Genomic DNA, 15,702 nt, shown 5'->3' with positions numbered 1-15,702 from the left:
CCTTTGAATAACGGTTAAATAGCCGAAAAGATGTTTTTTTTGTACTTTCCTGCAGTGTTGTGAAAAGTTTCTGATTTTTATTTTGATCCAGAGCTGATTCAGAATTGCACTCTGAATTTTGTTCTGGTTCAGAGAAATTCAGAGGACATAGATTCTGAATTTTGCTCTGATTCAGTGAGGAATCAGAATCAATACAGAAACTGTTCTGAAAACGTTCTGAATCAGTACTGAAAGTTAATTTTATTCTGAAAATGTTCTGATTCAGTTCTGATGCCGACTGAATGGAAGGTACGGGTATCTATAACAACAAGTTTTAGTCATTATTTCATGTGCTTTGTGCCTTTGCTAAATTTACCAAGGTTTGTGCTCTATTAGAAATAGATGCCAAACATATTAAACCATATCAATTATAAACAATCAATTGTATTTCAATTTCATATGGGTTGATCAAATAGACGAGAGGTTTGATCAAATTATCAAACTGTATGATCAGCAGTTATTCGTTCAAATGGTTAGTTCAGTTATGGCTTTAAATGTCGTTTGAATTTACAAATCAGTTTCCGCATTATTCACATTTACTGATACTAAATTCGACGATACGCGAGGACAAGTCAACCACGTTATTTTAACATTAATTTGGATTCGCCTCTTCTTCCTCGATTTCGACTCTATTCAACTGATAATTGGGATAACACACCTTTATATCGAAACCGTAAATTGAGATGTCCAATTGGGCCATCAATCCTTTTACTCATTTTATTTTGACGTAATTTATTACTTATTTGGTAGCCAAAAAACCTTATATATCAATTGATTAGAAATAGATTTTTGAGCATAATAAGCAACGAAGACTGTTTCAGTTCACAAATTGTGTCTGAGAACTGACGCAAAGAGATTAGATGCGGAGTCAAAAATCGACAGCAAAATATTACCCGGGTCGAGGTGTCACCGCCATTCAACGCAAAGTTATGAAAAATAATCGGTGAATGCGGAAAATTTTGCAAGATAAGCGGTGAATGCGGTGAATTTACATAAATCAGGCGGTGAATGCGGTGAAACAACCTTAATCGCCTGATAGCGGTGAACTTACATAATTTCACCGCTGAATTTAGCGGTGAACTTACATATATTCACTCCTTCGAAAACGCTTCGATTGTCTTTTGTTCAACGAAGTTAAGATGCATTTATTAAAAGACGCACGCATAATTTACCCACGAATAATCATACATTTTTTGAAACTTTTTTTAAGCGCGGAATTTATGAAATTTTACAGTAGAGTGAGCGGTGAACTTACATATTTTCACCGCATTCGCCACATTTCACCGCTAGAGTTTGTAATTTGAACGCTTATCTTACAAATGTTCAACGCGTATGTTTTGCAAAAAGGAGAGTGATTGTGATTTAAATTCAAAACAAATATGCTTGATCTTTGTGAGAACTGGCGCAATGGAAGAACAGGTGCCGGGCATGCAGGAGGTGAGAGGTTTGAATCCGTGCCAGGACGGAAACTAGCTCTTGCGGTGAACTTACACAATTTCACTGCATGCACCGCATTTCACCGCAAAATTATGTACACAATTTGCGGTGAAAAACCAACTTTTCACCGCTTATCTTACATATTTTCCCGTTTTTTGCTCCACCCGGGTAGGTAAAAATAATTTTGTTACATGTTCAAGTTGAAACGTAGGATAAGCGTTTTGTGGACAAGCTAAAATACTCGTCACATTTTCTCCCTTTGCTTCAGTATTTTCTACTTTATCTTGTGAAAAACAAAAAAAACTAAACGTGGAAATCAAAATTTTCGTCTCTGATTTTCATAGATATCGGAAACTAGTCTGAATTTTCAGCGCTCAAAATTTTGTCCTTAGGATCATCACGGGAGAATCCAGAATTGATCTTCAAACGGAGTTGTTTGCAAGTAATAATTATTTAAGCATTCTTTCATTTCATATTAACTGACAAGTTGCCTACTTTTGCATAATTTATTTTTCTGTACCAAGGAAAACAAAGACCATAACTTCAAATAACAGTGACCAACGGTTGTTCCGATTTTCCGGTTTAAATATGCATCAAGGATTGATTATTCTAGCCAACAAGTCCATTGATAATGCAAACTTTGCGCTAGTTTGAAGTACCTTTGCTGTTGTCCTGACTTTGGTACAGCTCTAGTCTTAAACTGTATAAAGAAAAAAGGTGACAGCTGTGAGCAAAACTATTCAAGAAAAAATATTAGTAGGCCCTATTGTTTGCCATGCAATTTGAAACCCAAATTTGACAATGCATTAATAGTTTGATTTTTTTTCGTATGACCTAATTGATGAGCTTTACCATGTATGACCCCAAAAAGTGTCATTTGAAAAATTAATTGGGCGTGGCATAACCTAATAAATGTTTATAATTATTTCAGTACTTTTAATTTTTTTATAAAATGCAAAGAAATTGTTATGTCAGACTAAATGAATAGGACAAATGTGCAATATGAGATTCAGCAGATGAAAAACAACGACCAAAGGGTTAATGCCATGTGTCTTCCGCATGCCGTTGGAAGGCACAAAAAATTCAAAGACTGTATTGAAAATTCTTAGTGCTAAAAATCAGTAGTATTGGCTATAAATTCGTTAAAAAATTATGAAAATTGAATAAAAGAAGTGTTCAGATTATTTTTAAAGGCCTTTTGTTTTTTCATGAGTCCATTTTGTTGGTAATTGACAATTTCAAATTTTTAATCACAGTAACCTACGGACGAATTAACAAATTGCATGTCATCTGCTTGTTGATTCAAATTTTTCAATGACAGTGATTGTAACAAAAATATTGGAAAACAATTTTTCTTTAGCGAGGTCCTTATTGTAAAGTATCTGGCAATCTACACGCTTTTTAATTAAATCTAAGTTTTATCATAAAAATAAGCCGAGTTTTGGAAGTCGTCAAGAGTTTTTATTTTAAAAAATTGTTTTTTTGTATTCTTTTATTATCGGACACAGAAAAAAATGAAGCTGTTGTAATCGTGAGGAAATGCAACTTGCCAAGAATTGCCAAAAATGCATTAGAGCCACCGAATTTTTAAAAATAAAGAGTTTTATGAGCTTCGAAGTCTTCCCTCCGGTGTGGTAGCTTAATCTTAATCCGGTGCGCTGATTGTTTTCTGAATTGTTTATGTTTCCTTTGGTTTTATGTTAATAAACTTTTTTGTCAGAAATGCTCTGAAAACCCAGCGCATTTAATACATAATTTCAACGCATTTTTTTAACAAAAAGATAATTATCGATGTACGAATATAATAATTGATGAGAAAATCAGGAACCAGTGCTAAAAAGCATTCAGATGCACTGAAAAATTTTTAAAATGCGCTGAATTTGAGCACATTCCTTACAATTTTTAGCTCATTTCAGCGTATCAATATGTGAAGATTTGGACCTGAATTTCTAAATATTCAGCGCATTCAGCCCTTTTCAGTGCATTTAGTGCATTTCTTACATAATTTCAGTAAATTCAGCGCATTTCTCTCAAAATAACGAACTGATACGGAGCTGATATATTGATCCGGGAAAAACTTTTTCCTTATCTTTTGCTGTAACAACTGAAACTTAGGCCCACCTAAAACGCAATATTAAAAAAATGATCTGTGAGAGAATTAGCGAGGTCTTCTGCGAACGCAGCTCAGTAAAACAAATAATTTGTTCACGGGTGAGAAAATTTCTTCAAGTTCCCAATTTTTTCAGTTCAAAAAATTAATTATGAATATAGTTGACTTCCTGTTTGTTAAAAATGTCCACAGTTTTCGTTTAATTTAATGATTGTTCATATTTGCTTATTCGTGTTAAAATCATTACATAGCACGGACAATAATTATCTTCATAAATACCGACAATGACCGACATTGACACGATTGAGAACGTTCTATTTTACACACAAGTTATACTTGGTTCACTCGTTTTTATCTTCAACTTCGCCATTTTTTGCATTCTTGTTACGAAAACCAAAAAGAAAGCTACCGACACTTTAGTTTTGACCAATCTGTTCATGGATGCTCTGTATGGATTATTAATGAGCTGTGTTCAATCAACTTTTGTTAAAATGGATAATATTGACACAGTTTTTGTGTCTTTAACTTATTATATAGAAGATTCGCTTATATTTTTTTCATTGGCCATGCTAGTTTTAATGACATTAAATCGTTATTACGCTGTTGTTCGTCCTGTTCGATATAAAATATACTTTAAAAAATCGAACGTTTACAAAATGTTGTTTGGTGTATCGTTATTAACTCTTATTGTGTTTTTTGTTTTGTCAATACCATTTTGGAAAAAAATTGCCGGTCATTTAGACGATAGATTTCAGTATAATTTTCTGGTATCATTGCTAATTTGGTACCCTATTCAACTGGTTTTGGACATTATTGTCGCCATTATTATGGTTGTTATTTACAGATCAATTGCGATAACTTTGGGCGAAAATTTTTGGACGCCCCTTATGAAAACAATCAGATCAGGGTTTAGAATACTGATGACAAAATGCGATTGCTTTAGAAATGATAGAAATGAAAACTTAGAAATGGTTGTCATTACGGAAACTAAAACCGATTGTGAAAACTCTCAATTTCAAGTTGAATCAACAATTTCCACCAATCAAAATGAAGAAGAGCATAAAAATTTGTTGAACAAAACTGGCGACGACAGTTGTACAAACCAAGTTGAACAAACAAGTTCTTCAGCGCCTGGAAAAATATCAGCAAATTCAAATTCCCAAAAACGAACTGAAAGTTTTGAATCGCGTTCTGGGTCCGGAAATGCCGACCAGAAATCCTCGGAATTTTTTCTCTCAGCTAGTCAGTGCCGAACTGATACCGAGAGAAGCCGTCTGTCAAGTACAAGCTCAACTTTCTCAAAAGATCCTAAGAAGGGTTGCGATCGAAAAATCAGCACCGAAAAAGTGAACGACAAGACTAAACAGAACAGACGAATAACCTCATCGTTCTTTTTTGTCGGATTTTCCTTCATCGTGACTGCGATTCCGACTTCTGTTTTCATTATTTTGTTGTTTGTTCTCGCGATGGCAACGAACAACTGGGATTTGGTTTTGGGAAGCTATATGAGTCAGATATTATATGGGACTGTGTTCCTTATTAATCCATTTTTATATATGTTTAGTAACCATTACGTCATGGAAAAGTTGAAACGTGTGACGAGTCAGATTGTCAAAAAACTTTCTAAATACAACTAATTTGAAAATTTCTATAAAATTTTGCTGTATTTACGTGCTTAGTCCTTATAAAAAATAATAACGGATTGAAACTTTTAATTTTCTAGAGTAGATTATTGCGTGTGCTGTCTAAGACGGGATGGTAGTACTGCTAAACCTTGTGAGTTTTAAACCCGATCCCGACTCGGGTTATCGTAAGACAGGAAAGCGTCCCATAGTTTTGCTACATAAGTTAATGCAAGTTTTTAGGTCCAATTTTTGTACACTGTGCACCATTATACGGTTAATCTCAAGATGTTTTTTAAACATCTGGTCATTGTTTCAGCAAAAAAAAAACAGTTTCAGATTTGCGATGAATGTGTTGAGAAAAAATTTCAAATGCAAAGCGCTCGCTACTGTTTTTCTGTTAAGAGTGAACGAACTGAAAACGAACTTTTGTGAAAGTTGTGAGGTGTTTTGTAACCGCAAAGCTTGCTTAATTAAACTCCTCGTCAGGGCTTCGAAACCGATACTGCAACCGGAATTATCACTTTGGTATCAAAAATATATGTACTGCACAAAGTGTCCTCTTTAAACGTCATTTTTGCTCTAAACAGTTGATTTTTGCTAAACGTGACAACTGGCGCTAAATTTTATAGAATTTAACGAGTTCTTATTTTCTCCCTTTTCACAAGATTTTAAATCAAGATAGAACACACAATACATACGCGGGTAACTGAAAGGATAAATAGCTCAAGCATCTCTGGCAAAGGTGAGTATGAGTTCTTCGAGACATAGAACAAGATTTATCGAAAAAAAAGACAACAAACTTGAGTTCGGACATGAAATGACTCGTATTTTCGGTGGCAATAGAATAAGACGTGCAAGGGGATGGATGATATAAGACGCCGAAATTTCAGTTTAACTTAGAAACTTGAAGAAATTGCGAAAAAAGTTACAAGTAATGCACGTGTGCATTAATCAAAGATTGTCGGCAATTTTTTTTTAAAAGAAATAGAGGGTTAGCTAAAGAAATGGTCAAAAAATGGTGTCGAGATCAATCCAATCACGATTTTATGGATAATATTAAAAAAATAATTAGGAAAAAAAGGCAGTTCTATGCGGACATTTGGATGGAAAAGTAGTAAAAAATGGGTTGAGAATTTGACTCAGATATTTTCCGACTTTTTAAGGAGCTACAAAAACTTTCCAAGGAAAACCAAATTTGGAATCCAGTTCTCATATTTTAGTTGGCTTTTTTTCAAAAATCAAAAAAAGTTCCCGCTCCTCGGTGGTAAATTATTTGTGGTTCCAGGAGGACTTGATAAGAAAATATGACAAAACAAATTATTTTTCCAATAATACGATTTTATTCATGCAGCTAAATTGACTGATTGGGTTGGGTTCACTTGAATGATAGAAGTTATTCCCAAAATCAATGTTTAAGTGTGCATCTTTTCCAATGAGAACAGTATCCAATAAAAACCTTTCAGATGATAACCAAATTTTTTTGCTAACCAAATCAACAAAAAGTTTTAATCTCTCATGTTATGGACAAGAACTCTCATATTATGGATCATTGACTTCATAAACCTAAAATGATTTAAAAGATTGGCAAAACTATAAATTTACCATAAACGAAAGTTCTATGACTAAAACTTTTCCTTGAATGGAAGTTTTACGAATACTCTTTTTCCATTAAATGGAAGTTCTATGGTTATTACTTCTCCATAAAGACAGAAAGGAGGCATTTAAAGGGTCTTGGTTTTTCGTGAGTCCTCATGAGCTTCTTAAGCTACAAGGAAAAACAGTTTTCACTGTCTTTCTTGCGGAATAAGCACACGTGGAGGTTCTGTTTTCCAAGACATGATATATATATATATATATATATATATATATATATATATATATATATATATCGATAGCTAAAACCTAAAGTCTCGGATAGGCCATGAAGGTATAGCAAATCTAAAAAGCAAAGAAACAAAGCACAATTAAAATACACCACATGGCAGAACTCAAACATAGACCATATTAGCCCTCAGTATATATTCGGTTCACAAATCTAATTTAATTTATCAGTTATATCGTTTGAGACAATCAGGTTTAAATTATGATACAAAATCTCAAATTTTTCATGTTGAAAATCGTAAATGATCAGGTTTATTAATCATCAAACCCTCGCATAATGTGTTGTATTGCAGAACGGCACTCATACTGACGTTAAGTCAGTGCTGAAGCTTAAAAAATGGTAAAAAATTTTTGTAACAAAACTGTTTTTCTCTCAGGCCTAAATAGTAAATTTTTTGTGAACGTTACCGGTGATAAAGCATTTAAATTTCTGATTTCCAGAGAATTGATCGAATATACTTTTTTCAATTTCAAATTGCATACATCACGTCTGACTAGTTTAGTAGGCACCACAAAACGTAATAAAAAAGCCTCCAGGGACTACCAGCTTTGTGTTCAATTTGGTTTATAAATTTTTTTCTTTTAAAATAAGCAGTTTCACTGATTCCAATCACATTGAATTACAGATAGGTTTCAGATACTACAAAAACCAACTCAAATTAGCTAGTCGGCATCAAAAAACTTCGTCTAGTTTCCCATTACGTTAAAAGTGGCATTTAGTAAGCGCTCTAATTTATTTATTCTTTATGAATTTTTGTGACTACCACTATTGCATAATTTAATGCAAAAAGTTGTGATCTGAGGCTCAGATTTCAGCTCATTGTAGAATAGGCATTTTCCAAAACATCGCACAATTGTGATGTCTAAATTTTAGATTGGCAAAAAAAATTGTATGAACTTCTGTGACTACATCTTTTTCATAAATACGTTATCACTGAAGAATAATATTTTTCGATTTTTGCTCACTAAATGTATGATATAATTTTTTTGCTCTTTGTGTTAGACCTTTTCCTGATTTGCCCTAACTTTTTTAAAAATACAACTCTCATTTTATGAAAGTTTTATGATTACAACTTTTCATAGACGCCATAATTTTAAGTTGTAATTTCATAACTTTTTGAATTATGGGGTCAGCGCGGGCATATTTGATGAGGAAATTCCTATGATGAGTATCTGGTTCTTATATCTTATAAAGACCAGAATTTAGTGCCCGGAAAGTAGATGAGTGAAGTGGCAATAGGGTTTAAAGTTCGACATTGATTTATTTTTTGCCGTAAACAAGCAAAAAATCTTTCATCAAAGACTTCAAAAATCTCTATTTCAAATCAAAAAAACATTTGGAAAAATTTACCTGCAAATTTATTTTTGAGTAACATCCATTATTCGCATGCGGTCGGTCATTGTGTTATAATAATATCTTGTTGAACAGAGCTGTTGAATATCGTGTCATATAAACAATTGAAAAATCAAATTGGAACCAAGAGCTCTTTGTTGTTTTGATCACACGTTACTTCAAATATATTAACTTTTCTCATTTTGAAGAAACACTTCCCCCACTGTTTTGTCCATTCTGTCTACTCAACTTTGATTTGTCAATAAATATCTTGTCAGATTATTTCTTACAGGAAACTATCAGATCAATTGTCGAACATAATTATTTACATAATGCAAAATCTTCTCAAGTACAATTTTCACATGGCCATGTATGGTTACTTTCAACTAGTGTCGAGCGGGAAGCAGCTAAAGGTGAACACAAAGGGCTCAGCTAGGTTTAGGTTGACACTAATTTAACTTTCATTGAGGACTATTGATGGTAATCTGTTACTCCCAAAAATTTTTTTACGTAATCTTTTCTTCCATAGCTTACAAAGCCAATTCTTCTAAGAATAAGCGCACATTATTGGGATTTCAATTTAAAAAAAAGTATTGTTATTTTTGAAGAAAAAAGGACAGCCAATTCTTGTTGCGTCTGCATTTGTTCGTTCAGATTGTTATGTTTACATCAGATATTTTCATTCCACCCGAGAGCTTCCAGCTACGGTCAATTTTTTTTGTATGCACCTGATTTATCCGTGTTTTTTAGCGTAAAATAACAAAACTGATAACATAACATATTTAAATAGAAATTGAACCTTCACTCGCCATTAACTTTTCGGCTGGGGCATGCAATGTTTTGGGCTAGAAGCAAAAAATCTGCAGCGATATAACCACTGATTTTAAACAGAATCAGCTAATTTCACTTTTTTAAGACAAAGTTTCTATGCAAAATATGCTTTTTCTCTATTTGAGAAAAAATTTGTGCGCTTTGCCGATAGTATATAAGTTTCAATAAAAAAAACTGCCACGGAAAAGAGAGCAGAACAGTTGAAAGACCCATGAGAAAAGTCCATTATAACTTTTGTGATCTTGATTAAGACTTGCCCTCAGGGGAAACTGCAAACTTACAAAAAAATTTCCGTATTGCACTTTTTTCCAATTTGGTTTTATTTAAACCAATGAGCAAAAAAATTTGAACTTAGAGCTATTTTCTCTCAGTACATTTTGCCCACTAAAAATTTTTTCACACTGTACAAAACCTGTGCGTCAATTTTGATCACATTTTATCTCATGCATACTATAATTTCACAATGTGACGAAATTGTTTTTTATTACAAATTTAATCTAATCATCTTTGATTTGTCACATAAAATCTTGAGGGATTATTTCTTACAGGAAATTATCAGGCGATTGTTTAAAATTTGTATTTACACTGTGCAAGTTCTTATTAGGCAGAGTTTTATCATGCCTTGTCTGATTACATTCAACTGTTGCTAGGCTAGGACCAGCTATAAAAGAAGACAAAAAACACCAAACTCAGTTCGTGGTCTCTTCTGTCGTATTATTGGAACAATGTTTTTTGGAGCTCAATTTTCACAACACAAAATTTTAGACGAGTTTTCTAATATATCCCTTTGGGGTTAAATTTGACCGAGAGATCAAATAGCTTCATCCACTTAAGTCAACTTGAGCTTTTCAGATTTTATGCTTTTTACATATTGAAAATTTTTAATATTCAGATTAACCAGGCATTCACAGAAAAACTATTTTTGTTCCCAACATATCTTATCATGATTTTCGTTTTAAAAATTCCTATAAAAAACACGTTAAATTGCTAATATAGTATCAACAGAAACAGAATAGTCCATTAGCTTTTTCCAAAATTTAGATTTAGAACACAAATAGGACGACGAGAGAAATTTTGTTAAGGTTGCATTTTCGTTATGTTTTCTACCTAGTTTTCCGTAGATAGTTACTTCGAAATCAGATTTCGAAACATGGAGTTGAGTTTTATTCTTTATCTACAGTTACCGTCGATACAAAACAGATTCAGAGTAGGTCAGTAAAAAAGCTATTCTGGCTCACATTTTGTCTTTTTGTCTTTGGCAATTATATTTTGAAATAGAACGTTTTGTTTGCACTTACCGGATCTTTGTTCATTATGATTGTTCGCATGTTCTTTCTTCTGAACAATACCTTTAACTGCAAAGATTCAAACTTAAAATAAAAACAAAAAAAGTTTTGCTGTCAGAAAATCAGAAACGTGGCAAAGATTTGTGGTTTGATGCCAGGTACTGGAAAAAAAAGTTTGCATTCTTTTGAGCCTAATTCTCGTGGCTTAGCAAAAACTGGACAGAAGAATACGGTAAAATTTTGTTTAGACTAGTTTATTGTATGTTCGTAGCTAGTTTTTCCATCACGTGATCTATTTGAAAATGTCAACACTAATCATGATCCCTTATTTACTGGCAAAAGTACTCAAAGTTTGCTTTTTAACACAACATTTTACTACCCGAAGACGACTTGCCGTACAACCTTGGGTTGGGTATCGCACTTCATTGTTGCTTTGATGTTACGTAATAACTGAGACATGAGTTGCGTTGATCACACGCCGCAGTCTAAGCTTTGAACCTGTAACGCCTTGAAGCTGTTTGTGTGAGTATGAGCTCTCAACTAATCGTAGTTCGGGTTGACCACAGCGTGACCAAATTTTGCAGCAACGGTGGTACCACAAAAAAAATTCAGACTCAAAAACAAGTATATATTGCCTGCAAAAGAAGCAAAACTTTCTTTCAAATAAAAGCAGTCTGCAAACCTGAGAAAAAAAGATCAGATGAAAACTTGCCAGTCATTACGTGTCCAGTTAACCAAAACATGTCACTTTTTAATACTCACACACAACTTTTGACGATGGAATTTAGTAAAAAAAAAAACGTTGAAAAGAGTTGCTTTTATCGTGCAAAAGGGCTTACATTTTGTCACGAGTGTTCACGTAACTTTTTCCGCACCTTTGATCATGCAATTAACCCAAAGCTTTATCGTCAGCATTTTTTGTTAATCGCCTGAGACCTTATTCAAAAACTTTATTATTTTTGTTAGCATGAATTTGTGTAAACGCAGTACTGCGAATTGCCTTATAATCGGTAATTAGTGTCTAGAGTGAAATTCTATGAGTTAATCACCAATAGGGCGATTATTCTTTCTTTTCTGTCTAATTGACACTTATTTAGTCAAATATCAAAAATCATGTTTTTTTGGAAAGAGTGACTTGTAGTGTAACAAAATTGTGACTTAAAGCGCGGAAATGAGTGACGAAAGATTACAGATAAGAGATTACAGAGGAAAGTTTTTACGCTAGCCCCAAATCACGCCTTGTGAAAATTGATAGATTACATATCTAATTTTGAAGCAAATTTGAAGTTATTTAGCCTAATATCACTCGTTTCCACCATCCTCTCACCACTCTAATCATTAAATATAAGTCCTAAAGTAATGCTAAAACTGTTCTGCTAGGATTACGCGGAAGACGTTATTTGTTTTTATGCTGTGTTTCTCTATAGCAAACTTTGAACTATTTGCACAAACTTCAAGGTAAAACTCATCGAGTAGCGTGACAGAAATATTTTTCTTCGAATTGCATCAGAAAATCACGTTGTTGCGGCGATCGGGCCGACAAAAATAAACAAAAATATCTTATGACACGTTTTCCATTTACGTTCTTATATGTAGTTAACATTCCACTCGCAAACAAATCACAAATTGTTGTTTGCTAATTTGCACTCACTGATTTAGGTTATAACTACAAACAAAACAGAAATAAACAGTCAACTCAAACCAACAGAAATGGCTCAATTTGAACTTATTTGTTGGACTTTTGTAAACTTTTTCTGCCTAATTCAGTGCCAATCTCTTCCTAATTTCGGCCATTTTTCTGTACATAATCGCTCAAAAATTTTTGACTTTTTACACTCATTGATTATTAATGGTGAGCCCTCGCCACATTCGTCGTTTTACGTTAAAGTTAAAACAAGTATTCCTGGGTTCCATTTGAATTTCTGTGGGGGTACACTTATACACGCACGATGGGTGGTCACTGCAGCTCATTGCCTTGTACTGAATGAAGGTAAGCAATTAACTGGAAAAAAGGATCGGGTCTGTTTCGGTCCCTCAACTTTTTACGTCAGATTTTTACAAGTTAACTTGCTTTATAACAACTCATAATTGCAATTGAGTTCCGTAGAAAACTGGCGAGGGGGAGCATATCCCAAGTTGTAGTCCCAGACGGAATCAATGATGTCTAGACCAATGATGAACGCATCAGGGTCGTCGTCCAAATTTACATAATCTGGAAAAATCGAAAAACGGACGAAAGTCTGGACATGAAGCGCTACTTTTTGTCAGTCTTGTTAAAAATTAATACCTATCAGATGGCTTATAGCAGTCTCTCTCAAGAGTACACACACAAGTGGCAGCCTTCAAGACAGAAAGCGGCCACCCATTTGAGTTGAAAATAAATAGATAAATAGTCAAAATTTCTAATTGCGAAAAGAATTGCGCTCAGTCTTTTGCGTTTTATTTAAAACTTTTACGGTTTCAGTTATAGAAAGTCGCTGAAGATGAAGAAGTCAAATTAATTCCCTAAAGGGCAGAGTACATAATACTTAGCCAAAATTAATATTGCCATCCTTTTCTTTAAGTTTTTTAAAACTCGAAAACTTAGACTACTAACCAGTTAATAATTTGAGGATGTATAGACAAAATGAACAAATTGTGCTTAATTTTAAGCATCAAAGTAATGTGACACCATTGCAGTTAGTCAGAATTTGAACAACTGGGAGTCTGGACATGAACTTACAAAATCAGTTAGGTACGAATATCAGGTGAACTTAAATTTATATAGTATCAACGTTAAATTAAACGCAGAATTATGTAAAATCTACTCTTAGAAACGCATGCTTAGTTACTATCAACACTGTATTTCACGAAACAATCATGTAAGCTCTGCACTTAAAAAACCTAAAAATATGTCAGATCTACGCTTAGAAACGCAAAATTAAGTAAATTCTACGCAGATGAACGGTAATACATTCATTTGAACGCCTTAAGAGCAGATGTTACGTGAACACAACGCAATCACCGCCAATCATACATATTTTTGCGTTTTGTTAGTTTTGCTTCTTTGGCCCGGGAGCATGTGAACAAAGAATTCCACATGGTCTGATAACGGAAAGTGTAGTGGGACAATCCATTCTCCATGAGAATTTATTCATTTATTTGGAAAAGAGAAAAATATCAAATATAGAGGGTCATAATCCATAAGAGGTATTGAAGAACAAAAATTCCCTTTTAATTTGTCGGGCTGTTTTTCAGGCAGTGTAGTTGCGGTTGAGTATGGTGAATACAGTTCTCGGCAAAGGACCATGAGGACTGTGAATGTTGCCGACATTTTTATCCCACCTGGGTAAGTACACTATTTAAAAGCGACAATTAAAAAAAAACTTCCCAGGACTCACAGGATCAAATCAGAACAAACCAAATGTTAGGTAAGGGTTTGGACCAGAGCGTTGGGACTCATTGTGATCAATAAAAATACCAATACCGCAACCCATGAAATGAAAAATTTTTAAAAATTTTTTCAAATGATTTGACATCCATTCTTCGTTAATTGCATTTGAATTATATTCCTCTAGTCTGGAATTTGTCCCTTAAACGTAAGAAAATCGGAATTATGTTTGGCTTAAGTTAAATTGCTAAAAATGACAAAAGACCTTACGTGTTTTGCGTCCGCCTCGTTGGTATGTTCGGTCTTAAGAAACCGTTGGTATGTACGGTTTTAAACGTAAGTAACTGCTGGTATGTTATGTTTGAAACGCAGGAAACTGTTGGTATGTTTGGTTTGAAACGTAAGAAACGATCGATAAGCTCGGTTTTAAACTCAAGAAACTGTTGGCATGTTTGGTTTGAAACGTAAGAAACCATCGGTAAGCTCGGTTTTAAACTCAAGAAACTGTTGGTATGTTTGGTTTGAAACGTAAGAAACCATCGGTAAGCTCGGTTTTAAACTCAAGAAACTGTTGGTATGTTTGGTTCGAAACGTAAGAAACCATCGGTAAGCTCGGTTTTAAACGTAAGTAACTGCTGGTATGTTATGTTTGAAACGCAGGAAACTGTTGGTATGTTTGGTTTGAAACGTAAGAAACGATCGGTAAGCTCGGTTTTAAACTCAAGAAACTGTTGGTATGTTTGGTTTGAAACGTAAGAAACCATCGGTAAGCTCGGTTTTAAACTCAAGAAACTGTTGGTTTGTTGGTTTGAAACGTAAGAAGCCATCGGTAAGCTCGGTTTTAAACTCAAGAAACTGTTGGTATGTTTGGTTTGAAACGTAAGAAACCATCGGTAAGCTCGGTTTTAAACTAAAGAAACTGTTGGTATGTTTCGTTTGAAACGTAAGAAACCATCGGTAAGCTCGGTTTTAAACTCAAGAAACTGTTGGTATGTTTGGTTTGAAACGTAAAAAACCATTGGTAAGCTCGGTTTTAAACTCAAGAAACTGTTGGTATGTTTGGTTTGAAACGTAAGAAACCATCGGTAAGCTCGGTTTTAAACTCAAGAAACTGTTGGTATGTTTGGTTTGAAACGTAAGAAACCATCGGTAAGCTCGGTTTTAAACTCAAGAAACTGTTGGTATGTTTGGTTTGAAACGTAAGAAACGATCGGTAAGCTCGGTTTTAAACGTAAGTAACTGCTGGTATGTTATGTTTGAAACGCAGGAAACTGTTGGTATGTTTGGTTTGAAACGTAAGAAACGATCGGTAAGCTCGGTTTTAAACGTAAGTAACTGCTGGTATGTTATGTTTGAAACGCAGGAAACTGTTGGTATGTTTGGTTTGAAACGTAAGAAATGATCGGTAAGCTCGGTTTTAAACTCAAGAAACTGTTGGTATGTTTGGTTTGAAACGTAAGAAACCATCGGTAAGCTCGGTTTTAAACTCAAGAAACTGTTGGTATGTTTGGTTTGAAACGTAAGAAACCATCGGTAAGCTCGGTTTTAAACTCAAGAAACTGTTGGTATGTTTGGTTTGAAACGTAAGAAACCATCGGTAAGCTCGGTTTTAAACTCAAGAAACTGTTGGTATGTTTGGTTTGAAACGTAAGAAACCATCGGTAAGCTCGGTTTTAAACTCAAGAAACTGTTGGTATGTTTGGTTTGAAACGTAAAAAACCATCGGTAAGCTCGGTTTTAAACTCAAGAAACTGTTGGTATGTTTGGTTTGAAACGTAAAAAACCATCGG

The 15,702-nt window shown here is 34.1% G+C and overlaps 1 protein-coding gene and 1 long non-coding RNA gene across 3 annotated transcripts in view; both read left to right on the top strand.

The window, feature by feature from the left end:
• The first annotated feature begins 350 nt into the window (after positions 1-350).
• LOC142352807 (uncharacterized) lies at positions 351-5,301 on the top strand. Its single transcript, XR_012761006.1, has 2 exons — positions 351-619; positions 3,723-5,301. It is a non-coding gene; the product is annotated as an uncharacterized LOC142352807 (long non-coding RNA).
• Positions 5,302-12,197: 6,896 nt separating this feature from the next.
• The window catches only part of LOC142353240 (chymotrypsinogen B-like), a 43,577-nt gene continuing 40,072 nt past the window's right edge, over positions 12,198-15,702 (top strand). For both annotated transcript variants that reach the window (XM_075405472.1, XM_075405473.1), the window contains exons 1-2: positions 12,198-12,532; positions 13,780-13,870. In XM_075405472.1, the coding sequence (XP_075261587.1) occupies positions 12,253-12,532; positions 13,780-13,870 (371 nt within the window). In that variant the 5' untranslated portion in view covers positions 12,198-12,252. The remainder of the gene's footprint in view (positions 12,533-13,779; positions 13,871-15,702) is intronic.

The sequence above is a fragment of the Convolutriloba macropyga genome, chromosome 14, assembly GCF_964194025.1.
Source record: "Convolutriloba macropyga chromosome 14, txConMacr16.3, whole genome shotgun sequence".
Taxonomy (NCBI): domain Eukaryota; kingdom Metazoa; phylum Xenacoelomorpha; order Acoela; family Convolutidae; genus Convolutriloba; species Convolutriloba macropyga.
Note: the sequence above shows the minus strand (reverse complement) of the source record. Positions and strands in the feature narration are given on the sequence as shown.